The sequence below is a fragment of the Pelobates fuscus genome, chromosome 2 (assembly GCF_036172605.1).
Source record: "Pelobates fuscus isolate aPelFus1 chromosome 2, aPelFus1.pri, whole genome shotgun sequence".
NCBI lineage: Eukaryota > Metazoa > Chordata > Amphibia > Anura > Pelobatidae > Pelobates > Pelobates fuscus.
Window position 1 is genome coordinate 332,972,970 of NC_086318.1, and position 16,408 is coordinate 332,989,377.

The 16,408-nt window shown below is 39.3% G+C and overlaps 1 protein-coding gene across 1 annotated transcript in view; it reads right to left on the reverse strand.

The window, feature by feature from the left end:
- Nucleotides 1-3,578: 3,578 nt before the first annotated feature.
- The window catches only part of BACH2 (BTB domain and CNC homolog 2), a 308,892-nt gene continuing 296,062 nt past the window's right edge, over nucleotides 3,579-16,408 (reverse strand). Inside the window, exons 6-7 of the mRNA XM_063441318.1 lie at nucleotides 9,710-9,916; nucleotides 3,579-4,958 (exon numbers count right to left, since the gene is read on the reverse strand). Coding sequence (XP_063297388.1) covers nucleotides 4,479-4,958; nucleotides 9,710-9,916 — 687 coding nt within the window. The 3' untranslated portion in view covers nucleotides 3,579-4,478. The remainder of the gene's footprint in view (nucleotides 4,959-9,709; nucleotides 9,917-16,408) is intronic.

The window sequence follows — 16,408 nt, forward strand, 5'->3', positions numbered from 1 at the left end:
AGAGGGTTGAATAAGGAAATAAGAATTCGATATACATGGTGTATGTTTCAAAAACATTGAAAGTACTAAATAATCATGTTTCCAAGAAAATCAAGACATCATTTGCCTTTTACGTATGCCTTCCGAATGGCTGATCATTCTTGCTGCTCAGTTTCTGTTATGGCTTATCACGGACCCTCTGAACCTTGAAATACTTACAATATAACAATGAACTATGCAAGCTTAGCTTATTCCTCAAGGTTTTGCATTTTTATAATATATAACTGAAACAAGGGATATAATGAAGGCAAACATGGTCTCTCTCTCTTTTTCTTCAATTGAATCTGGCCTGACACTTCCCCAGTGGGAATAAGCATATAGATGGGTATATATACTGGTACTCATGTTAAGGAATCATATCTATAAAAAAGTGTATAGGTTGGAATTTATATAATGTTTAGAGGCAACATTTTATAGAATTTACTCCAAACAGAGACGGCGTAAAAGCCTTTTTATATTTCTAAATAAATAAATATTAAGGCCAAATAATTGCAATTACTACTCTTTGATAAATCAAGGTAAGGACCTCAAAGTTTTACCAGTTTTAATCAGAAGCAATTTTTTTTTTAGTTTTTATGTTTTGTGCTTTGGGATTAGGATGTTTGGATTAATTACATTTGTAAAAGAGCAGGTCAGCATATTCAATGTCTCAAAACACAGCGTGGAGTATATAATCCTAGAACAAGCCGTTAGGCCTGTGCTAGTTAAATTATACTACTTGCAGGTCTGTGATGACTATGAACTAAACCGATGTTCCTAAAAATTCTATGTTGCAATGGCTAAACTTGCCCAATAGGCAAAGTGGGGAGAGACCAGTTTTTAGCTGCCTTATCTAGAAGTAAAACGTGTTTTAGCAAGTTGCCCTCGTTTTTTTTTTTTTTAGAATTGCATAGTTACTCTGCATTTTTTAAGAATTGCATAGTTAATCTGCAGTTCTCTTGTAGACCCCCCAAAATGCAGAACACTTGTATTTTCTTTAGGTGCACAAAACTCTTGTGTTGAAGTGTGACACATGTAATGACACATGTAATGACACATGTCATTTGACACATGTAATGACACAAACAGTGCTTTACATATGACCTAATGTACACTGAGCCAACATACATGACAATGGACATATATGGTTAGGTGCAATTCTTCTTTAAGTAGTAAAGACATTAACTAATGACCTAATAATGTCTACATAAAGATATTAACTCCTTTGTGAGGCTAGTTACACATTTTTTGTCACACATCTCAACAAAGCAGTTACATTAGGCTCATTAGCAATTTTCCAATATATATGTATATATATTTTAATCTGGCCCCATCGTGTTATGTTTAATGCATTCCTTTTGCCAAATCCGATGTTCTTTACCCTTTATCTCTATCCCCTTGTACATATGGTGTATGCGCTTTACAAGTATAGCTTATTTACACATTCTAGTCACTTTGTTCTACTTTATCGTAGGATTCCCTCATCTTTGAAATAATACACAGAGTTATAACACTTAAAAAATTAAAATATAATACTAACATTTGTCACCAGGATATCTTATCGCCACATGGCATATAGCATGGTTTCCTTTGACACGTCATCAAAATAAAACAAGTAAGATCAGAGGTTAAAAATAATAACACAAAGAGCCATGGGAAGGTAGCCAAATTGGTTTAACCAACAGCTTTGTCAGACACTCAAAAATCATGGGAAAATTCATCATCTGTGAGAAACTGGGCCTGCTTAGTGTAAAAGCAGGAGAAATTCCAAAATACACTGGCAACTCTGCAATCTACATCCAATTGGATTGGCTGGGTTATTCCTTAAAACAAGAATTTGTGGTGAATTGCAAGGCAAATTTAAGGACGAAACTTGGAGAAGTGGGGGAGTTGAGTATTTTTTATATGTGGCTATTATATTCTAAAATTTTGAAACTACCTTGAAATTCACCACATATTCCCAGTTTAGCGAATAATTATGTGGAGTGTTACTATGGTATCACAAGCAGTAATTGTCTCCAAAGTAGTTTTTCTTTACCAGTATTTCAAATATTGTCATGAAATGCACAAAACACTGCACTGAATGCCTACATTGTGAGCGGCACCACACATTATAGACTTTTCAAATAATTACTTGTTGCCTGCAGATCTTACACTTGACAAGTAACGTGCTCTGTATGATCATTACATATAAAATGTAATTACTTGCGAACTGAAGCCATATTTACAATGCTGGGACTTCATAATATTATTTTTAATTTCATTATAGTGGTTTAAAGGTACTGTCTGCAGTGAGTGAAATGCGCTGGCTCAAATATCATGGAATTTTTAAACATTGTACAAATGGATTTTAGCCTGTCAGGAACAAAACTGGAAGATTTTTAATGACACAAAACAATGTCTATACAAGATCTGGACATATTTGGAGAGAGTGACTAGGCTTTGTTAACATCTGTCCAGATTTTTCCATGACGCTTAGACAACCTAGACTTGCCACTGCCCTAGCATTCTAAGTTTGAATAGGTTCTACCTACAAAAAATCCAAAACAATTCTGACGTAGTCAATTTATGGTTCAGACTTTAAAATATAAGTGAATGGGGAATAGACTATCTACCGTTAAGCTTAAATTGACTGAGAAGTTGTTTTTAATTTGCAGTGCAAAAAACATCCATATGCAGCTCTGATTTGTATTATGTGGACAAAAAACTATTCTTTGTCCTGCAGATCAGAGCATTTTAGCTTCACAATCACAAGGCAACATCAAAAACCAAAGCCATATATGTATTTTTTTTTTTTTTTTAAATAAGGTCATTATAACAGGAATCGTAACATCCAGGGATGACCCCCTTTTTCTGTTTCTTTTTACTCTTCTGAGTAAGGTAACACAGCAGTGAAACTGCATGGGATCCCACCACTGGAGAAGACTGTTTGACCAAGGAACCAGACCAGCTGAGAGACAAGTCTTGGATTAGAAGTCACAGAACTCCTCCTTCACATGCCAATAAAGAAAAAAAATAATTAAAACACCGTAAAAAGCAATTTTTTTCCTTTTAGCTAAGCAAAAATATTGCAGACACAAGAGTTAAACAGACTTTCAGCGTTTGTGATATGAGGTAACTGATTTTCATTGGTTAATATGGACCAGGGTTGACCCCTATTTGCACAGCAGTGCTTACATTTCTGGAGGAAACAGTTGAAGAGGGTTAGATCACCAATGTGTTCTATGGCCATTTCCAGGTGACGGTAACCCAGTCCCTCCCACCTTCTGTTAGCTACCAGAAATAAAATCTATGTTGCACATTCAGCATATGGGTGAACACCAAGCACCCTTAAAACACCAGCATTCTATCTTTGTTATAGAAACCAAAACGGAAGCAGGTTTAGTTTATCATGGTTTGCTTTTTTCCCTGTACAAGAATAAATTACAACAAATACTGCTTTGTTTTATGTTTTTTGTTTTTGTTTGTTTTTTAGGAATCAGTATTAAGTTAATGGGGGAATGGCTATAATCTAAAATAAAAAAAGTAGAGAAATTAATTTAAAAAAAAAAAAGCTCAAATTTTATACTATGTGGTACATGTAATATTTGGCAACGTTAATGTTCCTATATCATATTCTCCTGAGTATTTGCATTTTTTTTCCTTCTTTTACAAAGCAGATAATGCATATGTAACCGTGTTAACAATAACACACAACAACCAAAGTCAGTGCAAGTGGCAAAGTATGACATACTGTACAGTATCGGCAAGAGAATAATACCTGCAAACAAACATTGGTGGATTCACGTGACTACGCTATAGACAGAAGGGGGTACCATTAGACCTCTGGCACAGTATCTAAGAGCCGAATAATATTGCAGAATGGTGAAGAATACTGAGCATAGGTTGTGGTGTTAGTGACACAATTAGGAATGTTGGATCTTTTCTTGTCCAATAGCAATGGGGCAATTTCCAGTTTTATGGTGGTGCGAGAGTAAATCAATCAGGGTGCATGGACTTTTTGCATATGGGTTTTGCAACTTATTTACAGTCTACTTATAAAACCTTGATTTATAAATGAACGGTCTTCAATGAAGAAAGAAAAAATAATATGAACATTCAGAGGATATTCCTGAGATAGGGTTTTGTGACGTGGGTCACTGAGAATAAAAAGCTGCAGTTGGATCCTCAGAGGTGTTCCTTCCATCCCTGTTAAGATCTGAAGTTAGAATACATTAAGAAATTAAAGAAAAAAAACCCACAAAGAGGACCGTGTTGCCTCTGTTTAGTTCCCTGCCTGAGCAAGGCATAGCACCATCGTGAAGAGAACTCCTGTTTTCAGAGAGTAGGGAAATCCTTATAAAACAGTATTGCTGCTAAGACTGCTGTAGTGTGCACCAATAAGGTTTCCTGGAGACAGTAACAGCCAAGGGCTGTTTAAATGACTTCTGACCGACCATGCATTTCATGCCAGATGTTCACTAGGTAAAGTCTTTCCGCGGCTGTTCATCCGTTGTACATTTTTCAGTCATTTCCTGGCAGAAGTCTACTGTAACTGTTTGGTTGTTTTGCTCTATGCATGCCCCTCTCTCTGTGTAAGTACCATGATCTGATCCTTCTGGTCCTCTTCTTGTCATACAATTTTCTGGTATATTGTTAGGAAGTGAGTGAGCTCCAAGTTGTACGGAGCCTTGCTCATTGCAGCACTGCATGTTTTCCCCGGCATCCTGAGCTGAGACAAGGTTTAGTTCTCCTCGTGCTGGTAATGGGTTGAACGTGGCAGCTGTGGGTAGATCCAAGGGTCTTAGGACAGGGCAATATCTGTGCAGGGCTTGAATCTGCTCAGGACTTTGGATGTCCCTACAGACTTCCTGGGAAAGACAGGAGAAATTGTCCAGTAGCTCTCCCATGCATGCCTTCAACTGATTTCTCTCGGTTAATAACTTTTCTTTTTCGCATACCTAAGATTGACAAGAATCAATAATGATAAAATAAGAACAAATCCTTTTAACTGTTTGCTCTAACATGAACCTATCACCATCAAAAGAATAGCTTTGCAAAAAAAAAATAATGCCTTGGGTTATCTTAGCTACCTTGGTCTTGACCATACTTGGTATGACTGTTTGATCCTCAATCATCAATCCTTGATGATCTCAGCCAATCCAATGATTTCCCATAGGAAAGCTTTGGGAAGTTATTGTGCATACGCAGTAAAATGCTGCACTGCGCCAATCAGTTGCTACTCATATAGATGCATTGAATTAATGCATTGAATTAATGAATCTCTATGTTGAACATTCAGCGTCTCCATGCAGTGCACCTCTGAGTGACTGTCGCCAGAGGTGTTACTGGGCACCAATCTAAACACTGCATTTTCTATGAAAAAGCAGACTTTACACTGAAAAGCCTGCAGGTCCCTTTGAAGCACAGATCCTCATCAGATGCTAGTTATTTCTCTGCCACGGAGGTGTTACTAATGTGAAATACACATCAAGTGTAACTAGAGATATCTCAAATCTAAATAAATGTTTGGTAGTTGATGTTAACCCCATTCAAACCCAATTCTATACCATTCCTACCCCTAACCCTGTGTTCAGACTAACTCTAACTGTATACCTATCTTAATCTTACTCCTAAATGTAACCCTACACTATTCCTAAACCTAAAACAGCATTACCCCTTACTTTAACCTATACCTACTCCTAACAAGGGACATCTTCTACTGATATCAGTTTGAACACTTATTTAGCCCTGCTCACATCAGACTTTTCTAGCCAGGGATTTATATCCACATTTATATGGAGCGCACACTTTCAGCTCATCTGTCAGTCTAGGGCCAATGACAGAGTGGTGACCCATGTATCAATTGATACCTAGGTCTCCACATTGATAAGGCTGTATGCATCACTCACTTTTAGTACTGCATATCTGCCTCAGACTGACAGATGCTTTTAGTAGTCTGGGGCAGGGCCGCCATCAGGGGGTGACAACCATGACGGTTGTCACGGGCCCGGCGGCCCTGGGGGGCCCGGACTGCTCTGGCAGTCCTGGGCCCCACTTTCTTTCCCTGCACACATAGATAGCGAATATCGCGATCTATGTGTGCAGCCGCGGGCCCCCGGCTCCCTGTTACCGCAAAGGGGGCCCAGGCAGCACACAGCTTCTTCTCTTCTCTTCTAATAACTCTTGCGAGACCCGCGGAGTGTTGCCATGGCAACGGGGTCTCGCGAGAGTTATTAGAAGAGAGAAGAGAGGAGAAGCTGTGTGCTGCCTGCGCCCCCTCTGCGGTAACAGGGAGCCGGGGGCCCCCCCACCGGACCACCAGGGATGGAACCTCCCCCCTCCCTGGACACAGGTAAGCAGGGAGGGGGGAATAACATTTACATTTAGTTTACACATTGCACATTTACACACACACACTGCATACACTAATACAACACACACACACACACACACACATACTGCATACACTAACACACACACTGCATACACTAACACACACATACTGCATACACTAACACACACACTGCATACACTAACACACACATACTGCATACACTAACACACACACTGCATACACTAACACACACACTGCATACATTAACACACACACTGCATACACTAACACACACACTGCATACACTAACACAACACACACACACTGCATACACTAACACAACACAACACACATACACACACTGCAAACACTAACACACACCCAGCATACATTAACACAGCACACTGCATACACTAACACACACTGCATACACTAACACAACACACACACACACTGCATGCACTAACACACACACTGCATACACTAACACACACACTGCATACATTAACACACACGCTGCATACACTAACACACACACTGCATACACTAACACAGCACACACACACTGCATACATTAACACACACACTGCATACACTAACACAACACACACACACACTGCATACACTAACACACACACTGCATACATTAACACACACTGCATACACTAACACAACACACACACATACTGCATACACTAACACACCCACTGCATACATTAACACACACACTGCATACACTAACACACACACTGCATACACTAACACAACACACACACACTGCATACACTAACACACACACTGCATACACTAACACAACACCCACACACTGCATACACTAACACAACACCCACACACACTGCATACACTAACACACACACTGCATACACTAACACACACACTGCATACACTAATACAACACACACACACCGCATACACTAACACAACACACACACACACTGCATACACTAACACACACTGCATACACTAATACAACACACACACACACACACACTGCATACACTAACACAACACACTGCATACACTAACACACACACTGCATACACTAACACACACTGCATACACTAACACAACACACACTCTGCATACACTAACACAACACACACTGCATACACTAACACAACACACACACTGCATACACCAGCACAAAACACACTGCATGCACTAACACATACACACTACATACAGTAACACAACACACACTGCATACACTAACACAACACACACTGCATACACTAACACAACACACACACACTGCATACACTAACACACACACTGCATACACTAACACAACACCCACACACTGCATACACTAACACAACACCCACACACACTGCATACACTAACACACACACTGCATACATTAACACACACACACACACACACACTGCATACACTAACACACACTGCATACATTAACACACCCACTGCATACACTAACACAACACACACACACTGCATACACTAACAAGCACACTGCATACACTAACACAACACACTGCATACACTAACACACACACTGCATACACTAACACAACACACACACACACACTGCATACACTAACACACACACTGCATACACTAACACAACACACACCCACACTGCATACACTAACACACACACTGCATACACTAACACAACACACACACACTGCATACACTAACACAACACACACACACACTGCATACACTAACACAACACACACACACACACACACTGCATACACTAACACACACACTGCATACACTAATACAACACACTCACACCGCATACACTAACACAACACACACACTGCATACACTAACACACACTGCATACACTAATACAACACACACACACACACACTGCATACACTAACACAACCCACTGCATACACTAACAACCACTGCATACACTAATACAACACACACACTGCATACACTAACACAACACACACTCTGCATACACTAACACAACACACACACTGCATATACCAGCACAAAACACACACACTACATACAGTAACACAACACACACTGCATACACTAAGACAACACACACACTGCATACACTAACACAACACACACTGCATACACTAACACAACACACACTCTGCATACACTAACACACACACACACTGCTTACACTAACACACACACACACACACACACACATACACACACACACACTCTCTGCATACACTAACACACCCACTGCATACACTAACACACACACTGCATACACTAATACAACCCACACACTGCATACACTAATACAATACACACACTGCATACACTAATACAACATACACTCTGCATACACTACAAACTAACACACTCACAGCATCCACTATACTGACACACACTCTGCATTCGCTACACATTAACACACTCTGCATCTGCTACACTAACACACACTCTACATCCGCTACACACTAACACACTCTCTGCATTCTCTACACATTAACACTCTGCATCCGCTACACACTAACACACACTCTGCATCCGCTACACACTAACACACTCTCTGCATTCACTACACATTAACACACACTCTGCATTCACTACACACTAACACACACTCTGCATTCATTACACACTAACACACTCTCTGCATTCACTACACATTAACACACACTCTGCATTCATTATACTGACACACACTCTGCATTAACTACACTAACATACACTCTGCATTAACTGTACACACAGCATCCACTACACAAACATCCTGTATTCACAGTACACACACTACATCCACCACAAATTGAAACACTCTGCATTCACTATACACAGACACTGCGTCTAATACACACACTACATCCACTGCATCCACTAAACACATTTCAGCTAGTACATACAAACACTACATCCACTACACAAACACACACTACATCACTGTACACACACTACATCCACTACTGAAATACACTCTGCGTTCACTATACACACTGCATCCGCTACACAAACACACACTCTGCATTCACTGCACAAACAGTATCTAATACACACAAACACTACATCCATTACACACATTCTAATTCACTTCCACTATACACACAACATTCAGTCCTGCATCATTGTGAGCGGACTGGGTAGGGCGTGGGCGGGCCCGGGAGGCCCAGACCTTGTGTTTTGTCAGGGGCCCCAACATTTCTGATGGCGGCCCTGGTCTGGGGCAGTAAAGCACTCTCAGTAGACAACCAAGTGGAATGTCCTAAAATTGTTGAGGGCTTAAAAAGCTCAAAAAACCAAATGCATGAACTATTATTATTTTTATTATTGGTATTTATATAGCGCTAACTAATTCCACAGCGCTTTACAATATTATATGAAATGTTGCTCCAGCAACATTGTGTGTTTCTTGCTGTTACTTACTAATTTATGGATTTCACACTCTAAGTTCTGAATGCAGTCGAGTTTCCGTTTTCTGCAGCGTTGGGCGGCAATTCTATTTTTGCTTCGACGGCGCACATCATGAATAAACTCCAACTGCTCTGAGGTTAGCTTGTGCATTTTTATCATCATCTGGAAATCATTCCGTGGAAGATCTGTGATTTGATCAATGGGAAAGGGCAGTTTGACCTAAATAACAGAAAGAAGATGATGAATAGGGTTTTCTTAATACACTGCTAATGCATTAATTGTTTGTATTAGTCTGTATGATACCATGGCTGATTTCTGAGTAACCTCACAAGCCACTATCAACTCTGTAAAGGAAGATCATTAGGTGGGACCTGCTGGCACAGAGTGATAATAGTTCAGAATTATGACATAAACAAACTAAGAACAACAATATCAGCATACTAATTACAGAAACAGATAAGAGCAGATATAGTGGAATGTAACACTGACCTAACCAGTTAATAAAAAGTCTGGCCTAGTTAAATGTCACTTACAGGTCCGCAGCGTGAATTGTCAGCAATTCAAAGTAAATTTCAAATTATAACCAAGAATTGCAGAACCAAAACTGATTGGGAGAAATGTTCTAATTTAGTTATTGAAATCATTGAAATTCACATTTAATACAGTTAATGCAGTTTGAATTCCCACCAACCTACCTGGGGTTATTCACTAAAGGCCGAATGGCCCCTTACTTAATGGGGCAATATCATCTGGCTGCATACGGGGTCATTTTGACTGCAAGATCTGGACATTAATCACACTATATAACAATGTATGGATTTTGCAATACAGGCCCCAAACGGGCCTGAATTTAATTCTGGTTTCAGCCGAATCGCATGCGGCCGAACAGCTGAAATCTGGACAAAATGCTTCAAATCTGGGTTCAGATTTAAACAGTTAAAAACCTTTGGTGGTGCCAGTGTTAATTATATGGCAACTAGCCAGCACTTGCTAGTCAGCCACCACATGAAATAGTTAAAATAAATAAATAAAAAGCCTATTGGGGTCAATAAGACCCCAATATTACTATAAGGCAGGTTTAAAATCTCTCTATGCCTCCATCTGCCATTCTTATCTGCTAGACATTTAGACATAGCGACTGGGCACCCATTGCTGCAAATGTGCTAGAAAAGGTCCTAATCCATGGCCACAGGTGTTTCAAATATTAGGTTTGTATGCCCCCACCTGCTACATTATTATTATTATTATTATTATTCCTTTTTTTTTTTAAAGTGGCATAATTTGCAAAGACCTCCAATGGTGAATTTGCCAGTAGCCAGGGTGGGGGGAGGGAGGGGACAGGCAAAGGCGGCGCCACCATCTTCTTCTGGATGGTCCTCTTCTGCTCCTGGCATTTCAGTGCCAGAAGCCGACTTCACTGCTTTACAGCTTTACAGCATTGAGGTCTATGGAGGGTCCAGTCCCTACTTTGTCTTAGTACATCTTTTGGCTTGGGTTGGAATTTCACTGAAACACAGGCAATACTAGCATTTTTTTTTTTTATAGACATGACACTTTTTATCGACATGACACTTTGCGGGGGGAAAGGGGGTGGCAGTGCTGCTTTAATGTGGCAGCTAGCAAGCAGCCTCCACATAATTAACCCATGCATTGCTGAATGCTGTTTAACCATTTTCTTGCTAGCTGCTTGCACTGCCAGCGGCAAATTGTACTTAAAATTGCATACTTGCAAGTGAAGGGTACACTGCAAATCTGCATCCTGCTGGATAATAATTGCCATTGTGGTTAAAATTTTGACATTTTTACTGGATGTTGTCCATCTGGATAAAGGTTATTTAGTCAATAACCTTGACAGTGAATAACCCTGCAAGAATCTTAGATAATAACACTGACATTACACTAGTTGCTGAGAATGCGCATTGCATGGAGAACATTTTATTTTTCTTTAATCACTGTACTTGGTAGCGTTTTTTTTATTTTTGCTACCATTATGGTTATTGAATTTAAGGTGTTTCTTTATTTCTTTATAACTTTAGTAGGGAGAGTTGGTTCAGGTAGACACTAGTGGGAGATTTATTTTTTCTTTGAGGCTTTTCATCTGAGTTTAGACCAGATTACCTGGTCCCTTGTTCTCTGTGGACCCTTTTCTCTCTCCCTAACCTCGTTTACACTACCATCCCGTCAGTCAGACACTAGGGGAACTGGAACTTAGATGTTATTTAGTACTCCAGATAATGGATCCCTTGGGCACCATTTAGTAGATCTCCCTTTTATCAAGTTATACTTTTTGTTTGCATATCCCTTTTTATCCTTAGATTGATTAAAGGTAGGGCCTCCCTTCCTCATTTCTTATATCAGTGGAGCTCTCTAGATGTTAGTTCCCCCTTGTGGGACTCTATACATCACTTTCTGCAATTTCCTGCATATTTTGGAGGGTTACCCCATTATTGGAGTTCCCTTTTAGGTGATTACAGTGGTGCAGCTCACAAGCCCTTGACTTGTATTCGGACTCCTGACCTGCACTCTGTTTACTTTATTTGTTCATTTTCTCTTAATTCTCACTGCCCAATGTTCTGCCATTTACTTTTGTTTATTTTAATGCAGCCTTATCCACACCTCCCCTTACTGTGACTAGCACAGCCTGCATGAAAGAAAATTGTTTTATTTTCAATCAGATGTAACTTACTTTAAAAGTCTTTATCTCCTGCTCTGTAGTTTTAACTTTAATTACACACAGGAGGCTCCTGCGCGGTCTAACAAGCTATTAACAGAGCAGGAGATAGGAAATTCTAAATAAAACAGAATTTGCAATAAAGGTAGTATAAACATTAGATGACTCTTTACAGGATATGTTTAGAAAGGTTGTATAAGTCACGTGCAGGGAGGTGTGCCTAGGGCTGCATAAACAAAGCAATTTAACTCCTAAACGGCAGAAAATTGAGCAGTGAGACTGCAGAGAATTAGGGAGATATAAACTATGGAACAGTTTAGGGTTAAACTCTTAGCAATTGTCTATTCGACAGATATTATGTTTAATTCTTTGCTAAAGGCATTGAGGGGAGGAAGCAGAACTGACACCCCTCTCCTTTCTAGGAAGAAACATGTGCAATTTGAATGTCACATGCTTGTGTACATTATTATTATAATTATTATTTATATAGCACCAACAAATTTTGCAGCACTGTACAATGGGTGGACTAACAAACATGTAAATGTAACCAGACGAGTTGGACGCACAGGAACAGAGGAGTTGAGGACTCTGCTCACATTCTAGAGGGAGCTAAGTAAATTGAAACGAAAGGTAAGGGTAGGGGTAGAAAAGTAGATTGGTAAAATAGTATTCACTGAAGACTTTGTGTGTGTTTTTAAGGACACTTGCAGAAGAGGAATCAGAGTGCTGGGGTAGGGCAGGGGAAGCTATTAACAGTTTAATTGATACGCTTTTGTTAAGAAGTGAGTTATTCATTATTTTTTTGAAGGAGTGGAGACCGGCTGAAGGTCTAACGGAGAAGGGCAGAGAGTGCCACAGGAATGGTACAGCCTTAGAGAAGTCTTGAAGATGAGTATGAACAGAGGATAGACTTATAGACGTAGGTCTTAGGCAGAACGCAGGGGCCTAGACGGGACATACTTTTGTATTAGGGAGGCTAGATAGGTTGGAGCAGCATTATGTAGAGATTTGTAAGCAAGAACCAGAATTTTAAATATATTTTAAGTACATCATAACTTGTGTATGTGGATTGATGTCAAAATTATTCTTGCCATGCTTGCACAGCTTTGCAGAGTAGGCTAAGGTATACAAAGTAGCTAAGCCGCACACCTTCTCTATACATAAGTGACGTTACTGTGTAAAGTAAGATACAATTTCATGATTCATGTGCACACGAAAGGTGTTTAGTCCACTACGCACCACACACAACATGTAATTTATTTTCTTTTTATTCACATTATCACATTATTATCCTTACACAGCTAATACATGAATTTAATGAAATCAACAGAATTTTAATATTAGTAATATAGCAATTTCACTGAAGCATGACTTCAGTGACGGACATTATCTGATTGCATTTGCATTCATTCTGTTGATGACCGGCCTCATAAACGGTCATCAACAGAATGAATACAAATACTGTCAGGTAATGTTCGTCATCAATTCTTTAAGACATCAAAGAGATTTGTTATTTGCTCTGAGCTTTGATTAATTTGTTTTTCTGTAAGTCATTATCTACATTGTAGTACTAAATTTCTACCACTAGTGGGGGATACAAGTCCATTTTACAAAGGCATGGGCCATTCTAAACATTACGGCATTACCATTTCAGTATTTACATTTTTAATAGAATGAAAATGTGAATGGCACAAGAAAACACAGGAAAGTGTCCTATGATCAGAGAGGCATCTGCAGACAGTGCAATAGTTTCAACATGAATCATGAAATTTAGTGACTGGGGAATTCCTTATGAAATGCTATTGGGGGAAAAAAGGGACAAATAATTTGTTTTCATCTTCTATCAAATTCTGTTGTTCACAAGCCTTATTGAAGACTTGGACCTATTCAAAACAAGCCAGCTCAACATGCATTGGTAGCAGCACAATGGGTCACATCACACGCCACTTCTCACTGTGTATTTTGGAAAAGAATTGATCACACCATACCCCTACAACCATGTAAAGCAATATGGGATTTATTCGCTAAACAGTAAACTTTATAGTACTATAGTAAAATATAGAGGAATTATAGAGCACTGCGGAATTTGTTGGCGCTTTATAAATAATAATAATAATTGTGGAATTCTCCAAATTCATCTATTTTGGAGTTAATTTTGTAAATTCAAGTTTCCGTTGACCACAAATGACCTTTTTAAATTGTTTTTTTTATAGTTTTAATATAGTATTTTATTTGCAGTGCTCAGTTCTTCGATATATTTGTATTTCAGTGCAACAGTAATCATTGGGAACTTCAAGAGTTTAACCCTCGGGGGATTTTACCCCAGTCCCAGGTTGAGTGATAAAATTCCCAGGGGAACATACAGACTTGCAATCTTACCGCATCGCTTATACTGATATTACAATACTCTCACCTTACAACTACGTTTTTTGTTTTTTTTTGTGTGTGTGTGTTTTCTTTTTTTTTAATGCAGGATAGTTAATATCTCAAGTTAACCACAGATGACTCAATCCGAAACATCTAAAAATTTGAGAATATTTGTGTTTCACGAGAACTAACCTAGACCACTGGGTTAACACATACGCTGATTAATTACGTAAACTCTCTCGTAATGGGTTGTCTACTTTTTCTAAGGAATTTCTACGCAATGCCATGGTGTTAAAATTTAAAACAAAGTTCATAAATTAGCCTTTACCTTTATTTTTTCTACTGTTGAATTGCTACCATAGAACAAAACACAGTATGGCTATAATGGATATCTTCAGAACAGTTTTTGTCCTCTGTTTATTTAGGACTTAATTTACTGCAGAGCTTTTAGATCCATCTAAGAAAAGTATTGTTTCACAACTAGTGATATGCTGTATATCACCACCGAGTACTTGTTAGTCGTGGGTCCAGGGGGAGCACCAGCGCAATTGGCCCCCCTGAGAAATTATGGCCATTTCTTTCTTGATGGCATTATGGGCTCAATAAGTGGACATATCTACTCTACCTGAAAATTTCTGCATGTATGAATCTGGGTGTAAGTATTTGTCATCATATATATGTTTGTAAAAGTGTATATCTGTGTGTGGATTTGTGTCCCTTTTTTAACATATGCCTCAGAATCCAGAAGTGCACCTCCCCTGCTTCACCCATTATATTTGAGTTGCCACTTTTAGTTCTTAAAAAGACATTATAGTCACCAGCACCACTACAGATTAATAAAGAGGTTCTGATGTCTATAGCCTGTCCTTGCAAGCTTTTCACTGTAAACACAGTTTTTTTTTTTTTAGGGAAAACACAATGTTCACTAGTAACACCACTATTGACAGTGCCACAGACAAAAGCTGCAAAGCGTGAAGCACCTACGTTAAGAGTCTCCATGCTGAACATTTTCCGTAGAGGTGCATTGATTATATTAGGAGAAGCTGATTGGCACAGTGTGGCGTTTTTCCCACACAACAGCCTCCCAGTGCTTTCCTACAGGAAAGAATTGGATTGGCTGAGATCAAAACGGATGGGCTTAGCCACAGAGGCGAGGCTCAGCCGCTGTGAGACAAGTGCAGCAAAGGAGAAAAGGTAAGTAAATAACCTTTTCAATGCAATCTGAGGGGGAGCTGGCCAGCTAAACAGTTAGCATAACACTATAGGCTATACATGTTTGTACTGCTGACATTATATCGTTCCTTTAAATGACAAAACCATCATTCTAATAATTTGTCTTCGGGTTGAGTGTATTATCACCCTAGTTCTTTTTGACAGATGTAAGGTTAATCATTCTGCAGAGTAATATCAGCCGGCAATAAGTGCTGAACTTGCATGTCTGCCGTTCATACCGGCTGTGTGAATACTGTGCAGACTTTGTACTTATCTACTAGTAGGACTCGGTCGTTCCCTATCAGCAATCAAGCACCCAAATAAAAACCACTACACGTTACACGTGACTGATAACCTAAGGCAGTAGGCACTGTGATGTGGAAACTTCATAAAATGCAAAGGTCATTCAAAGTATTTTTGGCAGCAAGAGTTTTCCTTGTTTCCTCATTCTCTGGCCAGCA